The 22,340-nt window shown below is 28.6% G+C and overlaps 1 protein-coding gene across 2 annotated transcripts in view; it reads left to right on the forward strand.

Annotated features, from left to right (window-relative positions):
- The first annotated feature begins 449 nt into the window (after nucleotides 1-449).
- LOC107453349 (ATP-dependent translocase ABCB1) overlaps nucleotides 450-22,340 on the forward strand; it is a 50,721-nt gene continuing 28,830 nt past the window's right edge. Inside the window, exons 1-12 of one of the 2 annotated variants that reach the window (XM_087157409.1) lie at nucleotides 450-1,033; nucleotides 5,049-5,112; nucleotides 9,103-9,266; nucleotides 10,898-11,122; nucleotides 12,262-12,433; nucleotides 13,213-13,337; nucleotides 15,477-15,666; nucleotides 15,793-15,906; nucleotides 17,371-17,481; nucleotides 17,571-17,696; nucleotides 20,796-20,999; nucleotides 21,083-21,253. In XM_087157409.1, the coding sequence (XP_087013535.1) occupies nucleotides 897-1,033; nucleotides 5,049-5,112; nucleotides 9,103-9,266; nucleotides 10,898-11,122; nucleotides 12,262-12,433; nucleotides 13,213-13,337; nucleotides 15,477-15,666; nucleotides 15,793-15,906; nucleotides 17,371-17,481; nucleotides 17,571-17,696; nucleotides 20,796-20,999; nucleotides 21,083-21,253 (1,803 nt within the window). In that variant the 5' untranslated portion in view covers nucleotides 450-896. Of the gene's footprint in view, nucleotides 1,034-4,420; nucleotides 4,499-5,048; nucleotides 5,113-9,102; nucleotides 9,267-10,897; nucleotides 11,123-12,261; nucleotides 12,434-13,212; nucleotides 13,338-15,476; nucleotides 15,667-15,792; nucleotides 15,907-17,370; nucleotides 17,482-17,570; nucleotides 17,697-20,795; nucleotides 21,000-21,082; nucleotides 21,254-22,340 lie in introns of those variants that run through there. The other variant, XM_087157410.1, reaches the window with a different exon arrangement.

Consider the following 22,340-nt stretch of genomic DNA (forward strand, 5'->3'; position numbering starts at 1 on the left):
AATAGTTAATATTTTGTCAGATATTTTCACATATGTCACATATTTTACAGCTAATTTTACCAAAATTATTATCAAAGCGCTTCGGTAATATTTATCCTGCTTTTTTGTGTTCCAGAGCAAAAAAGAAAGTAAGTTTTGCCATAGCCTGGCATTTTTCCAACATTATATTTTTTCTTAGTGTTGTTAATTTGTGCTCTTTCCTGTTTTTCACTACGTTTTTTTAAAAAAGGAAGTATTTTATAGAAATTTAGTCTTTTTTTTCACTTTAGAAAAATTATACAGAATTTAAGCTTTGTAACATTTTCCCCTTATCGTAGTGCTTGCCCAACATTGTTATATCCATCTGACAAAAATGATAACAAAAAATCGATAAAACGTTGCTTGGTTCTCATCGATTATCTTTATTAATCAAAGATTAATTTGACGTAAGAACAAATCGCTACAATAATCTCACGGGGGTGTAGAGTGTGGAATGGGCTTATTTTAGATCAATGGAGATAAATAGCGAGAAAATTCAATTGCAAAAAAAATTCTTTTGTTTGTATTTATAAAAAAGAAGGGGTAACTACATGTAATAAAGTTCCTGATTTGTTCCGTATTGTTGAGAATATTTAATTGTAAAAAAAAATTTTTTTTTCGTTCGTACTGATAAAAAAGAAGGGGTAACCACAAGTAATAAAGTTCCTTATTTGGGTGAAAACTTATCACTCTTTGGACTCCAATCAGTCAGTAAATTTAGTGACGCTGTTGCACAAGGTTTTGGTAATGAGGAATTCATAATATTTAAACCGGCAATTGTAAGCTTTCGGAAGTGGTGTGTGAATATTTCCTGAAGGAGGGAGTGTCCCTTTAAAAAAATTTTCAAGTCGCAAATGAATTAAAACCTTTAAAGAAAAATGTCGAATAAAGGTGATTATCAAAACTCGGATACAAATGGATTTCGGAATGGAAAAGATGATAAAGTTCTTGAGGAGACATACATAAATGAAGCTTTTGACGATAATGAATGCCTAATAGGTGGTGCAGGATGCAGGTTTGTTTTTTATTTTATTATGGAATTTTCATAATTAAGCTATATTAATTTAAATGAGTATTAAAGTTTATAAAAATGTGTAAAATAATTTAAAATAAGTTGGTTTATTTGATTTTGTTTCTTTAATTTCGCTGAATGGGTCATAATAAAGAAAAGAATCATAGATTTTACGGTATGGTGTGCTAGAACGCCACTAGTCGTAAGATTTCGAAACATGTTTAGGTTTAATTTTTTTTTACATATTTCACGAATGCCTACAGTAGATAGTTTATATCTTCTAGAAATTGATTACCTATATAGGATTAATATGCACTTGGAAAAAATTAAAAAGTGGCAGTTTAAAAAGGTTCAGTTATAAATATTTTTATGTTTGTGGCAGTCAAAATATTTTATTTTTTTAAGTAAATATATATATAGATTCAAAGATGTCAGTTATGAAATTTTATTTTGATAGTAGAAGCTTATATGACGAAATTTTCAGCTTCCTTATAACAAAATTGATACAACAAGTTACTAATATTTTTACCAGTGCATACGAACCTTGCTATATAACCTGAGGAAAAATAGTTTCACTTCATCAAAATGGTTGCGGCCAATTCTTATCCTGCTCAAAGTGATTAGCAATATTTTTGACACACCTTTTTTTGATTAAATTGACATTCTTTGGTTAAATTTAAGTACTACTTTATTTTCAAATTCGGATTCTCATTTATTTCGTTAAATAGTGATAAATTGTTCTTATATAAAACTACAACAATTGCATGTTTTGTTAAAAAATTATTCTTTGTTTTCAGTGAAAATTATTTACTTTTAGGAAGAAAACAGTAATGAATGAGAAATGATTACGGGGATTGGTGTGGAGAGCGAATATGGAAAGTAGTTTCCTAGTTTCTCAAATCTCCGCTGGACGAAAATTAAAATCTTCTCTCGCCAACTCTCTTAATTGCCTCTCATTCACTTCTTTTAAAGTCAATATTTTTTTTTTAAACAAAAAAATCATTTTGTAAATTAAATGTAGGATTGTTATAATTTTCTCCAAAAAAATTTTTTTAATACGATAATAGCAACAAATTGAATGATTACATGAATTTTTTTTAAAATAATCAATTGCTCTTGAAAAGAGATATTTAGACTTATGAATACGAGTGCAGCTGACCTTATTTCTCTTTTAAAAGTTTACAATTCCTTATTAAATAATGATGATTAAAAATTCAATCCCCTCATTGTAGGGGAAACATATCCTGATTCAACATGTCTTAAACTTAGTAAGATATACTTACTAAGCACTTTATAGATCGCACTTAAATATGGGTGAACGCTTCTTAGTTATGAACGTACAATGTTTGAATTTTTTATTCTAAAATTACGGTAAAATAACCGGTAACAGTTTGTCCATCAAGTTAGCCATAAAGTTTACGTATAAGAGCAATTTTTACCTTTACGGTTTTGAAACTGTTTACAACTAGCATGGTTTTAGAATTATCGAAATACTGGAGATGGGAAATGCTAGACTTTTTTTGTATTACTCAGCGTTATGATGCTGCTATTAATGCGTCCAGGAGTCATTGTCCATGGTCACAAATTGGGGAGAGCAGGATACTGGAAACTTCATGGAGGGAATATTGTGGTGTCAGCGCTATGACTCTAACCCCCGTTCTGTCGGTCATGAGATTGACATATTAGCTGTCTCGGCTATAATATAAGCCTTGGTTCTATGTTACTTCATTAAGTAGGCCTCGTTGGTGCAATGGAATTGCATTAGGTGAAAGCTGTTAGTAAACGTTTTATACTTCTGTTAACTGTTTGAATACCACCTCATTTGTGATTATTTGACTGTTTTGCTTGAATATGGTAAAATAACACTTGAAAAAATTATTATTTAACCAGTTTTTCCCAAGAAATTTCTAACAGTGAAGGAAAAAAAAGCGATACCAGGATTCTATTATTTTAAAATTAGAAGAAAAAACTGCTGTTTTAAAGATTTTCGCTCCATTCTTTATAACAGTGTTTCGTAATTTTATTCATTTATTGAACCCTAAATGATAAGCTTGATTTTTGGCGGAACCTCTGAGACTTAATGAATTAATTTTGTTAGCAAATATTAACATATTAATTAAGGAAAGACTATTAATTATCCAGAAAATACTTTGTATCTGAAATTTCATCAATTATTTTAAAAATAGCTAATAAATGCATAAAAAATAAATTTTTTATCGTCGTATTATTTCATCAATTTTAGTCTTGGAATTCTATTTTATATCAAATAATTAAATTTCAGGTTTGGGACCCGCATTTATTCTAGTTCTTGATTTAATTCAGTGAATGCATAAGAATATGAATGACGAGTTGTGGTTTTCATTGATAGAAAAATGAAAAAGAACAAAAAGAGAAAAGCACTTTTCTTCATTGTTGAATTTAGTAATTTTTAATCGAGGTAAAAGATTAAACTATTTTTTCAGAAATAAAAGAGTTTGGCTGCCAGTAGGGGTGACTGGAAATGTTTAGTTCTTAAGGTCTTTGCCCACCCTGGGCTATCTTGCCACGATTGATGATGGTATTCATTATTCATTCAAATTATTTTTTAGCCGTGTTTGTTTTTTCATCAAGCATTTTATTAAAATAATTAAAAAAATAATGTAAATATTAAAAAAATAATGGATAATTAATTGGATAAAAATTCAATAACAGACTTTGAAAATCTTAATTGAAAAAGAAATTGCAATTTTCGGAACCCCTTGTGGCTGTACCATGGAACCCTTGGTTTCCTTTTTGAGACCTCTGCTCTAAAACGCTTGACGAGGATTACAATTTAATGGAATCAGAAAAGCATTGGCTGACGAATCTTAAATCAGCCTGTTAGAAACTATCATCGCTATACTGACACAAGCAAAAATTATCTATATTAAATAATATATTCTTATACTTTAAATTACATGGTCATAGTTTTTACTTTAATACGGAGACAAAAAATATGCCATGAAGAGTTCTGAAACAAGTAATCAAACAACTTTTCAGAAACGACAAAGTTGCCAAACTATGTCTTCACAATTCTAAAAGTTTGTGTGTCTAATACTAACATATTAAGTAGAATTGGTTTTTTTATTAGAGATCATTTTTAATCTTTATTTAAGATGTAGTGAAAGTTTTACATATTTGATAAGTAATAAATGTGACTAAGGAATTCATTATTGATTATGATTTAAATCGGAACTTCTGGCTACATTAATAAATGTGATGTTTCCCAAACATTATTTCAATTTTATTATGTTTGAAGGTTATTTTATGACAAGTAAATAGAACAATCGCAATGAAATTTGAAGGTTATTTCATGACAAGTAAATAGAACGTAATCGTAATGAATTGAAATATTTCAAACCTAATGTTTTATGAAATAAGTACGTACTCTTTTAACCAATGCACTTAATATTATAATTTTAGAAAAATTATGAGTTTATTTGTTGAAAAGTAAGTCTTCTTTATATTTGTTGAACTTTTATTTCAGATCATTATGCTTTATTCATTTTAAAATATAAAGTTTAAAAAACTGTTCCATATTTATTTTAAGATATGTAAAAAATGTATTTCAATTTATTATTTATGCTGTCCTAAAAACGTACCTAACCGAATCAATTTTCTGTTCTATTATTTTTCTTTTTAAAAGGACTGTTTACTTTTTCGAAAACGAAAAAATGGTTTCCTAAATGTTTTAGTGGGATTTATTTGGTGAAAACAAGTTAAGTCTGCTTATCTTAACATATTAGCATGATAGCAATTTATATTTTCATGCAAAGTAAAATCACCTTTCTTAAGACGACTGTAATGGTCGGCAACTAAAAAAAACCTCCTGGTAAAAAAACACGCATGTAGCGTTTTTGATGAATTTATATTCCCACCATTTTTGAGAATCACAATTACTTCGTTTACTACCGTTTTTGAAGTAATATTAAATGTTATCATTTAAATTTGAGACATAGCATTTTCTACATAATGGAATTTATTTTAACTCTATTTTCAGTGAGAAAGAGGAGAAAGAAGAAAACCCTGAAGATGAAATTCCACCTGTGGCATTTTTTTCATTAGTAAGTGTCTTACAAATTTAAAAACTATTTAAAAAGAACAACAAAAAATATTTTAAAACGTTCACGCCGGGAAAAGTGAAAATACTGGTACGGGAAAAGAGAAAATACTGGTAGAACTATTTCAATATTAGATAATATTCGGGAGGAGTTAATCTATTCTCAACAATTACAATTCACTGTCAGAGAATTTATCACGGCGAAGAAGCAATTCATTATAAAAATTGCATCAGTTAAAGACAATTGGCAGTTATGGATTTTTATTATTCCCGGAAAAAAACTAAAAAATGAAATTTATTGTTACCAGTTTTTACTCCGGTGCGCTGCCAAGATGAGACAATCTAGCGTGACCCACCGGTGGGTCATCCCGGCGTGAACGTGTTAAATGAGAAATATTTTAAAATTGAAAATATTTGTGCTTAATTTTACCAACAGATTTCCGAATCGGGGAGCAAAGTTTGATTAATATATGTTATCACTCATATGAATTCATAATTATGACATTTTTATTATTTGTGGCATGACTTAATTTGTTTTAAATATTTAGAGAAAATCCTCAAAATACAAGTAAAATACTTTTAAATGGACAGAGATTTCTGTCCTGAAAGGTGAAATGGAGCAAAATATTGGTATAAATAGATTTACTATTTTTGCTTAGCATTACATTTCTTTTCGAAGTAAAGTTCAAAAATAAATAATAGTAAAATTCATATTTTATTATAATTTAATTTGATTATAAATAATTATAATCAAATTAAATAATAATAAAATAATAAAGTTCATAAAATTGAACTTATTATTTGTTATAATGAATAATAAATAATAATTAGTTCAAAAATAAAAAATCCCCCTTATGAACACTTATAACCGCTGTGGTGATGGATCTTAAGATTTCGTAAATTAATAATACAGTATGATATAGTGAAAATGTTAAAGACTCCATATATATAAAAATTGTTTCTAATTGAATTATATTATGTCAGCGTTATATATTATTAACAATTTAAATTACTTTTCATTCATTATTTCTTAATGTATAACGCATTTTTTATTCCTAAGTTTAAACATTTCTTTCTCGTGTAGTTGATTATTTTTCCAATCCTTGTCGTTCATTTTGTTATGATTTGCATACTAAAAAATGTTTTTACGTAAAATTAAAGTAATTATATATTTTATAAATTATATAAATTAAATAATGTTATTTTATTAATAAAAAACAAAAATAAATACGAGGCAATAACAGAAGCTGATGAGCTGCACTGTAAAAAATTCCAGAACCAATTTTGGTAAAAAGTACCGGCATTTAGAATGTCAGTACTTTTTAATTAATAATTTTAGGCATTAAAAAATCTGATATCCCGTAATTTTTAGCAATAATAATATTTATTATAAAATCACTGAATCACTGTAATAAAATGAATATCAATGCGAATTTATAATATAAAATTAAGTTAAAAAATCAATTTCATTATAAAATGGATTTTACCTATGCTGCATTCAGGGTGCCAATTCCTTTTATCGTAATTTGATTTCGAATTTTCAGTGTTAGAGAGCAGAAGTCGGAGTTTTCTAGCAACTAAAGAAATTAGTTTTATACATCACATCCATTTACCGATTTATATGAACCAATTGACAGCAAACATCTTAATGTTGTTTAAAAAAATAAACCCAGCTTCTTTCATTAAAAATAAATTTAAAATTCTCCTTTGATTTAAAATTGCACCTGATTGAAGAAATGAAAATTTTCTGAGTGAGTAAAGTTTTCATTGATAAGCATTCACGTCTCTTGAGATAAATTAAAGATAAGTTATTTAAATTTATTTGCATAATGCAGATAAACTTACCTTCTGGTGAATTGCTGACAGGCATTTTACTGTCTATTTTTGTTGTAACTGGAGGTTGGTTTTCCAAAAATGAAACAGAAAATGAAACTGTCTATCAGTTTTATCCTTGAAAAATGCAAGATTAGAACAATATGAATAAAAATACTTTTTAGGAGTTTAAAGTACGGTAAGCATAGAAAAAAAAGAACGAAACACTTTAATTACTGTGATGAGTGGCAGAAAGCAACGAATTTTTTTTTAAATGTAACGTTATATAAGTAACGTTATATAAGTAATAAAATATTACAAACAAGAATAAGAGTAGACTTTTAATTAGAAATAAATCTAATTGCTTTCAAAGTGGATACCTTTTGCGTCGATGCAGAGGCCTCAAACGCTTATCGAAATTTTAAGCAATGAGGCGCAAGTCTTCTTCACTGTACATTACAGAATAAATTGCTGGTAAGAAACGGCACTCTGGTCAGTACTTTTTACAGTAAGATACATTTATGCCTCGAAATTTTTCAAAGAAGAAATTCTGATGTATTTCAATTTTTAACTGAAATATTTAAGGTGAATTCCCTGAATCACAATTATATATATACTACTTGAAAAATATCTGGTTAAAATTTTACAGTAAAGTGGATTTTAAGGAGGCTGCAGAGTGACAGTGTTTTTCACTGGAATTTTGAACAGTGTACCTTTAATCTAAACGCTTTTATCTAATCCTTTAATCTAATGTACCTTCAATCAATCCAATTCCGCCGAATCCTTTGCTTTACAATCTTAGATATACAATAGGGAATATACGTTCTAATACAAGAGGGAATCTTTGTTTTATTGATTCTATACAGAACAAGCGTACGATTTTACAGTGTCGTTTTCTTGTTTTAAAAAATTCTAAACTATCAGATCTCTCGTTTGTCATTGTAAAAATGTTAAAAAAAAACAATAAATTAAGAGATACATTAAAAAATATTTTATAATTAAAGTAACAGACAGTAAGAAGTAAGCAAACGCAATAAATAAATTTGTTCTATTCTATGATACAGTAAAATTACCCGAATTTTTTTGTAGCCTCCTGTGATGATTTGATGATCAGATTATCATATATTGACATACAATTTCATTGGTTGGAAGAAATATTTTTATATATGCTAACTATCTTTTTAATGGCTATGTTTTAAGTTAAGGAATCAGAAAAAGAAACATACTTTTTCTGAATTATGCAATTTGATAATAGTCTAATCAGATTTTTTCAAGAATGCAATTGACAATTTGGAGTCTTTAATGTTCTTTTTTTTTCATTTTTATCTCGGCACTTTCTATGAATTTTTTTTAATGTCTTTTAAAGTAGGTAATTTTAATAAACTAAATCTAGAGTTTGAGTACGGTCGGTGAAACTGTTATTAAGCAATAAAATATCATTCAAACTTAATTTTTTAATTGAAATTTTATTTATTTACAAAATAACTTGAAGATTCTTCTGGAACATTTTTTTCTGAGAAATTTCCACAGCTCATTAAACGATAACACAGGGGAACAAATTTTTTGTTTTAATGAACTTTATTTAATGACATTTTTAGTTTATTTTTAAATCAAATTGCGCAAATCAAAAGGCATTATATATAAGAGGGGGTCACGTACAAATTGCGGCAAACGTCGTGGGGTGCTAGAATACTTCATCAGGGTTAAAACTGCAGAGGATGTTTGGAAATGTCGTCGTATTTGACCAGAGGCGCTTCCCTATTATGGCCTGTTCAGAAGTATACGAAGAAACAGTTCAAAATATGGAAGCGAGTGGCGTATGACGACATTTCCGGGAATATAGTTTCAATCCTGATGATGACTCCTAACTCCCCTAGAAGTTTTTCGCACCAATTATGTGGCCCCTGTTTCATATAAGGTTTTTAAACTTGTATATTTTGACGAAAAATAAACTTAAAATGTAATTTTAAAAAGTCTGCAGCTTCTAAAAACTTGTAGTAAAAAACTGATTGCATATTTGAAATCAGGGATGCGAAAGTATCTAAGATCTGTAAAAAAATTTCATGCAACAGAGAAAAAATTGTTTCACGGTGTAACTTAAAATTCCCTTTTTTATTTACTTATTTGTTATTTTATTTTGATTTCATTTATTTTTAAACAACATAACATTTTTTAATTGCAGTTTAAGTATTCTTCTGCCTGTGATAAATTGCTGATGATCATTGCCTGTATCATAGCCATAGCGTCTGGTTGCGCAACGCCAGGAATTATGACTATATTTGGAAAAGTCATCCAGAAAATGATCACCTACGACATGACTGTTAACAATATTTCAACTTCCAATATGTATGTTTAAAGTAAAACTATTTATTTTATAGTTTAAATCAAAAATTGTATTTGAAACTGTTTATGAGAATATATAAATTTATCGATATAATTAAACAACATTACCCCAGATTTATAAAAATTCTAGAGAATGTGAATTTTGAGTAGGAACATGAAGCGAAATGCAATTTCTTTTTACATGAAATGATTAATTTATGTTGGATTTTGTTTGTTTCTCTCTAACGTAAGGACAAAATAATACTGACACTTAAAAAAGAAATCTATGCGACAAAAATCTATTGATAACTGTTTCATACACTGTAAAAATGTTTGGTGTGGTAGGTGAATAAGTACAGAACTGTGGTTATCGTGCAAAAATGTATCTAAATTTGATAAAATTTTAATTGTTAGAAATAATTGTTGGCAGAGTATATTTCAAAAAATGTGCCTGCTTTTTAAGCAAAATGTTTTTACAATAAAGTAACAAATTGATCCTAATGCCCATAGAACTTGTTTATGGAACTGCAGCGTTTTCAGTAAATAAGAAAACAAAAAATAATTAAATAAATAAATTATGAAATTGAAAAAGTAAAAAAAAATTGCTGTAAACCCCAATTTTTTTCTAAATGCTTAATTTCTTGTAATTTTATTATGCATATTTCTCTAAAGCAATTATCTTTTTTTTATAAAATTGCTAGTTTAAAATTGTTAGTTTTTTTTAAAAAAGGAATTACCACGGTACTTAAGGATTGCAATCATGCCACAATTTTTCATGCATTTTCCAATTCGAATTTTGGGATTGTTTTCCTTTTGATTAATCGAAATCATCAAAATAAATCTGAAAGTTACAATTGCTAAGCAAATATTAAATCTGAGTGAAAATAAAGTGCAGATACTTTTATCTAGAGAGACATAGGTTCGTTTCAGTGGTATAATCACGGACGTTCTACATCTACACTACCGAAACGAAGAAGGAAAAAAGAAAACAAAGCGATGCATACAAAATTACAAGCAAGTTAAAACAAGAAAGGGGCACTGATCAAAACTTTAGGGAACCAAATCGAACAGGACATTCGGATGCCGCTAAATTTTGCCTACTTAAAGTGTTGCCAGTCTAGCAACACTTAATCCAAAGATGCTATTAATCCCAATGAAAATCATTTGTTTTGAATCGTTAATCAATTTTAGATATCACTATACCTTAAGAGATATAGTATGCCTCTTGAATAAAAATATGCTAACATTATTTTAAATAAAAATTTACTATTCTTTGTATCAATGTTTTCATTCTACTTAAATCTAATGCATGAGTTACTTTTATTACTTATTTTTACAACGCTGATAGTAAAAGAATTTTATTAAAAGTTCTGTAAAAATATACGCATTTAAATATCCCATAGTTATTCTTTCCATACAAAATTAATATAGTACGCATACAATATTATTGGATGATGCGTACTCTAGATAATTACTGTGTAAGTAACACATTGCCTATGAAAAAATTGAATCTTTCTCTAAGCTTTAGTAAAGCCAAATAGACTACTGTTAATATTTAGGGAGCTATTGAAAAATTTAATATATTATTGACATAAGTTTAGTATATCATTTTACTTTCTTTAATGTTCCTAATTAAATAAATTTTAATTTTTCAGGACTAAAGAAGATTTTCTAGAAAGTGCAACAATGCTGTGTATTTATAATGCAGCTTTTGGGGGAGTAATGTTGATTTGCAATTACATATTTGTAAGCTTTTTTAATACAGCAGCAGCTAATCAAGCATTTAGAATCCGTTGTTTATTTATGTCTTCAGTGTTGAAACAGGACATCGGATGGTATGATACGCATGAAACTGGAGATTTCGCTAGCCGTATAACTGGGTAAGATATATAAAACTATACTAAATGATGAATTTTGTTACTTAATGATGTTTAATCTTATGTTAAATCTTAAATCGCAAAGCAGATGGAATTATTAATTTCATCCAACCTCCAAAATCTACATACTATACATACCCAATGAGTATTAATTTTTATTTTCTTATACCTTTGGGAATAAAGAATAATTGTTTTAACTTGTCTCGTAATTAAAGTTAGCAAAGAATTTTATTACATCATTATAAATGATGCGGTATTTTTTGGTTAAAAAGATTAGTCTTAAAATTATTGTAGGTACTAAATTTTAAATATTATTCTGCTATCATCATATCTTACTTTCTAAATGTACAAATTTTTCAAAGGACAGTAATTTCTATATTTCCGGTATTTTAATTTTGCCTCAAAACTAGATTTCAAAATTTAGGTGCAATGTTAAACCTAAGTGGAGAAAAAATTTTGGTAAAGTTATCGTACTGTATGGTAAAGGCATTTCTTTTAAAGAAACCATGATTCTTGTTATTAAAACCTAAATATATGGTATTTAAACCATACGTTTGATAATTTTTCATGATATGATAACGGTTTACCGAAAATTCTGGTTTTCAAAATTGTAGTTCTTATTATCGCATATTTAGTAACAAGCACTAAACTAAAAAGTAAATTTAACCAAATAAATATTTTTTTTTACCATGAAGATATGATAAAATTGCGAAAATTTCCAAATTTTCTCTTAAATTATAAAACTATATTTTATTGCTAATTTTACCAAAATTATAACCAAAGCGCTTCGGTAAAAATGACCGTGCTTTTTGGTGCTTTTATAGAGCCAGAGAAACGATAAATTGTAAATTTTGGTAGTTTTGGCCAAACTTTTTTTCTCAGTGTACTATAAAACTAAGCAGAATTTTAAAATTAAGCAGTTATGCACTGAACAAAAATGCCCATTGGATACGTAATTAAAAATTTCAATGCAATAAAATTATATTTAAATATCTTAAATTTATATACCTCACTTCATATGGTTAGTTTAAGAAATTGAACCCATAATTTCCCTTCACCTAATCTGCTTTCCTTTTATTAGATCAAAATTTTACTGTATTAAATTAATTGAACAGAAATAATGTTTTTGAATTTATTTTCAGGGATTTAACAAGAATACAAGATGGCATGGGAGAGAAAGTCGGCATATGCCTCAGCTTTTTATCTTCTTCCTTTTTATGTCTTGGCGTAGGTCTATATTACGGATGGAAACTTGGATTGGTAATTCTTGCCATATCACCAATACCAGCAATCGCTACGGCTGTAGTGGCTAAGGTAAGTGAGAACCGCTTTCTATTTTAATTAATATCTCCTTTTGTTGTTGTTCATTTACGTCGCACTAGAGGTGCACAATAGGCTATTTGTGACGGTCTGGGAAACACCCATGAGGATGATCCGAAGACATGCCATCACAATTTTGATCCTCTGTAGAGGGGATGGCACCCCCGCTTCTGTAGCCCAACGACCTGCAAGTGAAGTCGAGCACTTTACGGTAGAACAGTTAATGAGGACCAATACCGCACACTCTCGGTCCGTACGCAGACTTATCCAAGTGGTCACCCACCCGCACACTAACCGCAGCCAGTGATGCTTGACTTCGGTGATCTGCTGGGAACCGTGTCTTAGCGATCAGTCCACTGCGGGACTATCTCTTTATGTAATTGTTATTGAATGAAATCTGTTTCTAACATTGTTCTGTAGGCTGTAAAAATTCCGGATGAAGTTACGGTAAAAAGTATTGGCACCCTGAGTGCCAGTATTTTCTATCGTAATTCTATCCGAAATTTTTTGCAGTGCATTAGCTCAACAACCTTTTTCTACATTATTCTTACAAAAGTTTGAAAAAGTGTCCTTCAAAATATTTGACATCAAATTAACGAGGAAGAACAAATTTTATTTTAAAAACTGTATAAAGTAGAGAAGGCACCGAAAAAGACCTTGATTAAAGCCTAAAATGAATTAACGTTTTATTTAAGCTATTGTATGAGAGTGCAATATTAATTATAAGTAGGAAATGAAATAATGTCTTATAGTAAATATATTACTATTTTTAGATACAGGCAAACGTTTCTAGAGAAGAAAGTCAGGCCTATGGTGCAGCAGCTTCTGTAGCTGAAGAAGTATTATCATCTATTCGAACAGTTTCTGCATTTGGAGGAGAGATCAAAGAAATTCAAAGGTATGAAAATTTCAAATTCAACTTCTTGAGCAGCGATGTTTCAAGGGATAGAGAGTTCGCCTTCTAATGAGGTGAATCGGGTTTGAAACTCAATTGATCAATGAAACTCAATTGAACTGTTCGATACGAATTTTGCCTCCAGCTCGCACCGATCACAGTTCTGACGCGCAACATCCTCAGTGGTAGACGGATCATGGGTTAGAGTCCCCTTGCCCTCTTACCATGGGAGGTTCTCTTCGTCTTCTTCTTCATGTAGAGCAAATGCGGGTTAGTTCCCTCAAAAAGTTCTCCATGAAGGCAAATTTCTCCCAATACTTCATCCAGGAGTTCCCTTGTCTTTTGGATTTGGTTCAAAACTACAAGGCTACGGAGTTAAACATCAGCGGTCGTAAACTAAAAAATTGTGTCTTCTGTTCAACGAAGGTTAGAAAATAAAATAAATTTCAACTTTTTATGCTTAAGCTGAAAAAATTTAAAAAAATTTTTAAAAATTTATTGTATTTATGAACGAAGTCTATTAAAAATGTAAGTAAATTGAAAAATTAGTAAGGCAAACTCACATGCTTACTACCATTGTAGAAAAGAAAAGTATCAACAGATAACTGTAAAGTATAAATAAAAAGTAAAGTATCAATAGCTAACTTTGAATAATAATAAACAAAATGTTACACAAATCATCGTACACCAAAAAAAGAGGGGATGAATGTAGAAACAGACAATGGGATTGGGAATTTGTATTTTGAAAAATTACTTCATATATATAATATTACTTACTTTCAAAAATTACTTTTCAAAAATTACTGAAAAATGGGGTAACTTTGCAAGAGACACGATAAGTATTTACCACACATGACTTCTAACTTACTTTAAAATAAGCTTTTCAAAAATTAAAAGAATTCTTAGGGAAGAATAAAATAATTATTTCACAAATAATAACAATAATTAAAGTATAAGTTTTTCAAATAATCGATCTCATGCTTTTACAATCAACAGAAATAAAAATTAAAATTTAAAAATAAAGAAATACAATCATTATTATATTTTATGTTATAATAATGCAACAAAGTTTGGCTAGTTGCTTGTCGGATATTTCAAAATGAAGGTTTTCGCTAGTATAATAAATATTTACATGAATAAAAATAGAAATAATTTCTATCTAAGTTATTCTATTAGTATTCCAAGTATTCTAAAAATTATTTCTATCAAATTATAATAAGTTTTTATTTTATTAGTTTAAAACAAATAAATATATTAAAGAAAATTTATATTTGAATAGTTTACTGAACTCACCGCTGCTGAAATAATGTGCAAGCTCCTGTTATCAAATGCATTGAGATGGTCCTCTCCTCGTGTGAAAGTATTTTTATTGCTTTAATTTAAAAGGAAATGTTGTTATTAAACTAAAATACTGTTCCGTTTCATCTATAAAAATTTCATCCGATCATCCTCTTCATCAACGTCACCGCCATTTTATTTACGTTTGTGGACGTCATCACATAAAATTGAAACGTCATAAAAAGCAAACGATCTGATTGGTTCAAGTGTGAACGAAGAGAAAAATTGCTAATATTTCACATGAGCAATTTTTGACTTTCGAGCAATTTTTGACTTTCGAGCAATTTTTGAAGGAATTGCCTTTAGAGTTGCGGATATAGAGTAGATTCCGTTTAAGGTTGCTCTTATTTTCCCTCGTTTGATGTACCCATTAGTATTCTTCACAAATACTATTTAAATATGAAAATTAAATAAAAAAATTTAAAAAAAAGTTTGAAAAATTTAAAAAGCATATATTTTTTGATTTTATTATCTTTTTATTTCCATGTTTAAAATATTTATAATTTATGAGGTAAAAATATTATTTATGAAAATCAAAATTTAAATAGTTTATAAAAATTAAAAAAGTATTTATAATTTATATTCAAATTATACTATTGGCTATGCTTAAAAGCGGTGTTATGCACCAAAAGTAGCCAGGAAATTTGTGTAGAAATTTTTCTTCCAAATTTATTCTAATTCAAACTATAACTACCAGATTTAAATAATACAATTTGTAATTAAATATTTAATCTAATTTTGTTCATATATAATTTAATTATTATAACTTAATAACTAACATATTATTTCCTATACTTTTCCCAGGTATGAAAACCGCTTACTTCCTGCTATGCAAAAAGGTATCAAAAGGGGACTGTGGACTGCTATGGGAGCAAGCGTAACTTCGCTTTCCATATATGCAGGATATGCTCTTGCTTTTTGGTATGGTGTTAAGCTTATTACTGAAGATTATGGTAAACAAAACCCCGAATATGATGGTGGAGTTTTAATTATTGTTGAGTAACTTTAATTTTCATTTATTCAAAATTATACAAAAATCATGAATAAATAATTTATTTTTCATTTACTTATTGATTTTTTTTAGAAATAGTATAATTACAAAAGTTTATTTTTGTAATAGGTATTTTTCAATGTTATGTTTGCGTCAATGTTTCTTGGACAAACATCTCCATATTTTGAAGCGTTTGCTCTAGCGAAAGGTGCTGCAGCTAAAATATTTCACATTATTGAAAGGGTATGTATTATTCATGTAAACTGAACTCAAACTATTGACTTTACAAGTCTGTTTCTGTATCATTTCACAATCAAGAGCATTATTCATCTACAGATAATGATGTTTTTGTCCAACACCAAAGCGTAAAAAGTACAGTATGAAACTTAGGAGTAAAACTTATCGGAATAAGGTGATGAAAAACTCTAAAAATTGAGTGTTATTTTAAGTTAATAGTGAATCAAACGTCCCTTCACACTTAAAAGGTGTAGTTCAATCTAAACGCACAGATAGGAAAGATTAAACCAAAAGCAAATACTTTTTCTTCGTATTTCAATCGTTTTGATACAAGTTGAAACTTTGATTTTGTCTAGTCGATGCTGGGCATTTCATAGAAACATGTAAGAAAACTGTTTTATGTATGTTTTTAGTCGTATTAATTGCATTATCATAAAAAGATGTACATAAAAATCTTCCAATTGTACTACATAATTTTATAATATTTAATTTCTTTTTTCTGTTTCGGTTTCCTTAAACTGTGTTCGAATTTATATTAAGATTCCCTCAGTACTGCGAGTATGTTTATGAACAAATTTTACTGCAAGAAATATTGTATATATGTATCCGAAAATAATGAGTCTTGCTTCATATTGTATCGCAAAAATAATTTTACCGACCCTTATGTGTATCTTATCTTACTATAATTATAAAATTTAGTGTTATTGAATAATAACCAGGGTGATGGCTAATTTACACCAAATAGTGTAAAAGAATTCTCTACGTGTTTCATTACACCGGGAACTGTTCTTGGTTCTTTATGTAGTTAGTTGAGATCTAAATGGAACACCATTTTAGTGTTAAGTGGTTGTCACCTTTTTTTGTGTTCAGATACAAGAATTTTTTTTACATGGAATACTATTTAAAATCTTGAATATTTTGTACAGAATTGCTGGAATTTTGTGAATTTTAGTCATTTTTGCATATGTCTATATCTCTTTTAGAAACTCCTTTCATATTGCAGTTCATGCATTACATATGATAACATTTCATGATAGTCAGTTGTCGACAGCAATCAACTTTTGAAAACTTGTTTATAAAAATTATAACTCAACTTGACTAAAATCTAATAACTAATTGGTAGCTTTCGTTAAAATGCCGACTGGCCTTGCATCAGAAAGGTTCTGGGCTTGAATCCCGGACAAGACATGGATGTTCTTTCATTCTCTATACTATTCGTCATTACTGCGGGATAAACATCGGCCCACCTAATATGGTGTCCCTGGAAAAGTGGACACCAAATCTACTCTTCAGATGCCATTATGACATAGGTCATTCCCCTGGTGGGCATTGGAAAAAAATACTTTCATTAAAATGCGATAAATTAACTACGCTATTTAGCACATTTTTTTCTACAATTACATAAAAGTATATGTATAGTTCTAGTTACATTTATCTTTTTCAATAAAATATTAAAAAATTGTTTTTCAGAAACCAGTTATTGATAGCAGCTCTGAGGCAGGATTAAGACCAAGAGCTTTGAGAGGTGTCATAGCTCTTAGGGATGTGAACTTTAGTTATCCAGCTAGAAAAGATGTGGCAGTATGTTAATTATGAAAAAAATTTATCCAAAATTTCTTAAAAGTGCGCATAAAGTTCTTTTTACTCAAAATTGTATTTAATTTTTTTAGGTATTAAAAAATATGTCACTGGATGTTGCGCCGGGAGAGACTGTTGCTTTAGTTGGATCAAGTGGATGTGGAAAAAGCACCATCATTCAACTTGTTCTAAGATTTTACGATACTGATTCAGGAAGTGTAAGTTTCGTTAGTATTCAAAATAGGTATTTATTTTAAATTTCTTTATTTCTTTACGGGAAATTTTATTTGGTTTTAGATTTCCGCCCAATTTGAATTCAATACTCGGTTAAAGTTATAAAACCCCAATCAGTATCAAATTTTAGAAATAAAATAAAAAAATTCTAAACTACTTTTTTCGAATAAAGGAGACAATATTCTACTTTTATCACACCTAAAATAATGATAAAATGCAGAATGCGTCTCTTTTGAAAGGCGTGGAGAGATTTTTCGGTAGTAATAGAAGTTTATTATAATTACGACGCTCTCTTCGATTTATTTATTTATTTATTTTTGAAATGTGACTAAAAAATCTTTCCACTCCTTTAAAGTTCTTATTCATAATTGATTTTTCCAAAGTTTCATAAAATATATTTTGTCGAGTATATTTCTTCGCCTTCTGTAGGCAAATTACTTTATATCAGCGGCTCTTAATTTTTTTCGGCTGTGGAACACTAAATGATCGACCTTATTTGGGTAAAAACCCGAGACTACTGAATATTCGCGATTTTGCACAGATTAACGAAGGAGAAATAATTATTTTAAAAATATGTAATGATCTAAATTTTATTTATTATTTCGTCAATATATAGTGAATTAATAGAGAATGAAATCATTCATCATTTCGATTCAGTAAGGTTAGTATTAATGGTGGGTTTTATATCAGGTTGAATTCATTTGTCATTGTTGAATTCATTTGAATTCACATGTCTAGAGTAGCATCTAGTCTTGATTGGAATTTAGTACATGCATAAACTGAAAACGACTAAGCTAAACTATTGTTCTAACCATTCTGATGAAATAAAACTGAAAAAAAGAGAAGAAAATAAATGCTGAGAATGATTATTCAAGCATATTTAGTTGAATTTGATTATTTTTATTCGTTGCGAAAAACTAATGCAATTTTTTTATAAAAGCAAATCATTTTCATCATACATATATTGTTATTGGAAAAAAGTAATTTGCAGCTTTTTTTTTGGTTACAAGCATTTTAATTAAATAATTTTTGAAATATAACGGAAATATTAAATTAATAATGAGTTATTGATTCCATTTCAAATTTAATTACAGATTTCAAAAACCATAACTTGTTAAAAAAATATCCTAACACACGGAACCCCTGTAACCCTTTGACGGAAACTCTAATCCGGGATTCTTTTCGTTAAAGGTCACTGAAAAAAAATCGTTATTTTGTTTTTATTGCTGTATTTCCGATTAAACTTTTATTTTTTTTTACTTAACTTATCGCTTGTTCTTGTTATCTCATCGAAATTACATAACAGTTTTTCAAAATGTGATAAAATTTATCTTATGAAAAATTAAATACGCTATTTATTTATCATAAGACATTCTTTCTTTGTTAATTTGTCATTGAAATTACTATTTAAAAAAAACAGTTACATTTTATTATCTATTAGCTGAATATCTGCTCTTCGTACTGCGTGGAAAGAGAAAATAATCAATAATTTAGTATTAAACAAAATTGCAACAATAAAGTGTTGAGCAATATGTCTAAAACTGAAAGACATATACCAAAACAATTGAATAACCTAATATGATTCTTATTTATTTTTGTTTACTTATTAATATTTGTTGCGTTTTCCGGTGGTTTGACTCTATTATACGAGGAAAAACAGGTTTTTAGTACTTCATCACATCAAAATAATGATCAACTGCATTCAGTATCATTTTGGTGTTGCGATTGACCCACTTATGATGGACAAAATTTCCCAGAATAAAAGAATTTTCTCAGGTACTTACCCTGGATTTTAGCATTATCACTCTTCCAAACGTTCGTTTACACACCCTAGACCAGGGATGGCGAACCAATGGCACGCGTGCCATTTATGGCACGCGACACAATATTTTGGGCACTCCACCGATCACAATTGTTGTTACACTATGAATTGTTATTACACAAATGCTATTACGCTATGAAGCATATGTAACAATTAAATTAAAATTCACAAAAAACAAACAAAATAATAAACAATTATTAATGAAAAAAATCAAAAATTAATACTAAGAAACAAGTATTAACAGTAAAAAACAAGCTAACAATAAATAACTAGCAAAAAAAATCAACAGTCCTGCTTAAACTAACATCTTACAACCTAATATAAGTTATTGGTCATCTAATCTGCAACAACGGAAGTCACACTGATGTTACTTTAAGTTGAATTACTTGTATAACTGAGACATTGCAAAATGTTTTTTTTTCGATGTAAATAAAGAGTTTTGAGTTGATAGTATTTAGTATTATTATTTTCCCAATACTCACGAAGTTAAAATTATTTGACGGCACGTCTATGACCTCATTAAGCAATTTTTTAGAGAAAATGGCACGTTGGTGTATAAAGGTTCGCCACCCCTGCCCTAGACTATTGGCGCTAACAATTTAAAAAAAACATCCAAATTTTCTTTCTCAAAAAAAAAATTTAAAAAGAATCTTTCTTTAAAAAAAATTTTAAACGGTGTAAATATTAGGAAACTAAATAATAAAATAATTTCTTAAAAACCTTTTTTTTATTTAAATTGATTAGACTTGTTTAAATCACTTTTTCAAGAGTACACAATCATTTCTATTGAGTTTGATGCTGAACTTAACTTCAGGGTGAATTCATTAGGCTTCGCTCACCGTTCAGGTTGCTCCATATCAGCAATAAAGCAATAAATTGCATAACCTGACATGACGAAAAAAATAATTTAATGTTAAAGAATTTAAAAAAAAATTCAAATTTAATTCAACTACACAAATCTAGTAAACATCACTGATGCTATCTTTAAACTATGTGAAAAGAACATAATTTTCTGAAGTTAAAATTATATCAATGGCTTTTGCTAAACCAATAAGAAATTTAAACGTACGTCTCTTTAGAACAATCTAAGTGAAATCTTTGAACGGCTATTATGATAAGTGACAAAACTATCTCTTGATGCTGTTGTCTAAATTTGAGGACTCTAGTGCAATTTGCTCTGGAGTTATAAAGGAGACACACAAACTGTTCATTTTATTGTTAAAGATTGTATTCAATTTCAAGATGATTGAATTTTTTTTAGGTTGAGCTTGATGGCACAGATGTCAAAGATTTGAACGTTGGTTGGTTAAGAGACCATATAGGTCTCGTTGGACAAGAGCCTGTACTATTTTCGACAACAATTTTAGAAAATATTAAATACGGTAAACTAGACGCAACGCAAGAAGAAATTGAGACAGCTGCCAAAATTGCTAATGCGTATGACTTCATTGATGCCTTACCATTAGTAAGTCATACATCATTTGCTTGTCTCTATTCAGCCTTTCGTTTAATCTATATATGTTCTCATATGTAATTATTTTTAAATAGAAATACAATACTCTTGTGGGAGAACGTGGAACTCAGCTGAGTGGAGGTCAGAAACAAAGAATTGCTATAGCTCGTGCCTTAATAAAAAATCCTAAAATATTATTATTGGATGAAGCAACTTCAGCGTTGGATACTGAAAGTGAAGCTATAGTTCAAGCTGCTCTAGACCAGGTAATAGACAAAGAACTCTTTCCTGAGAAGAAAATTTAAAATGGTTCTTTTTGTGCCAAAACATAATTCCTCTTGTTTATATACTAATAACTTTTAATCGAAAGCGCAAACAACTAAAATAGATATAGACATTAATGTCCTCTTTTTGTCATGATTGAAAATTCGAAAGTATTACATTCGGTGAAGCTTCTTCAGGATCGTATAATGAAATTAAATAAATGTGAAAAAATTCATAATTTTTGTATCTCTAAGCCTTTTTATTTTAACATGTTTTCAAAAAAAAATTTTCTTTCTTAGTGCTTACAATATTTATCTTAACAATTTTGTTCACTCATTTGTTGTGCATATCAATTAGAATCATTTTTATGGATTAATTTGTAAAAAAGTGGAAAAAAAGGTTAAAAATATCTGTTAGGTATATATAGCGTGCTGTAAAAATTGTAATACCTCATAAAATGCTTATTCCACTCACAGTATAAATAAATATATTATACTTAAGATAAAATAAGTCTACTTCAAAGCTGTATCTTAAATAAAAAAAATTCATTAGGGAATTAATTAAGATTAAAACACAAGAGTATCTATGAGAAAAGCACTTCAAAGTCTGCCTGTGGAGCAAGTTTCTGTATTAGGACAATTTAAAATCAGTCATAGCTTTTTCAAAAATGTAGATAGAGAGATGGTTATTTTTCAGTGCATTTGAAATAGTTTGAAGTTTTATTATAAGCAATAAAGAAAATTTCGATATTTTGGTCATTTTTTGGGAATTGTGAACTTATAAAACAAAGCATCATTAATTTAGTCGTTTGTATCAAATTGAACCCATTGTTGCCATTTTGATTTGGTGGAATTATCTGCGCTCGTTGCAGAATTCGTAATTAATTGTACCTATTTTTGAAAACTTTTCATTTTGACAAAAAATTATTTCATGTACTTAGAAATAATGCGTTTAATTTTTTTGAGTCCAAAAATTTAATTTCAATTGTTTTGATAAAGTATGCTTTTAATCCTCTCTATTTGTTTTCACAAATATACTGATGATGGATATTTAATTTATTTGACATTATCTTTCGGTACATGTAAAATA

The sequence above is a fragment of the Parasteatoda tepidariorum genome, chromosome 2, assembly GCF_982258835.1.
Source record: "Parasteatoda tepidariorum strain Cologne lab strain chromosome 2, Ptep-v5.0, whole genome shotgun sequence".
NCBI lineage: Eukaryota > Metazoa > Arthropoda > Arachnida > Araneae > Theridiidae > Parasteatoda > Parasteatoda tepidariorum.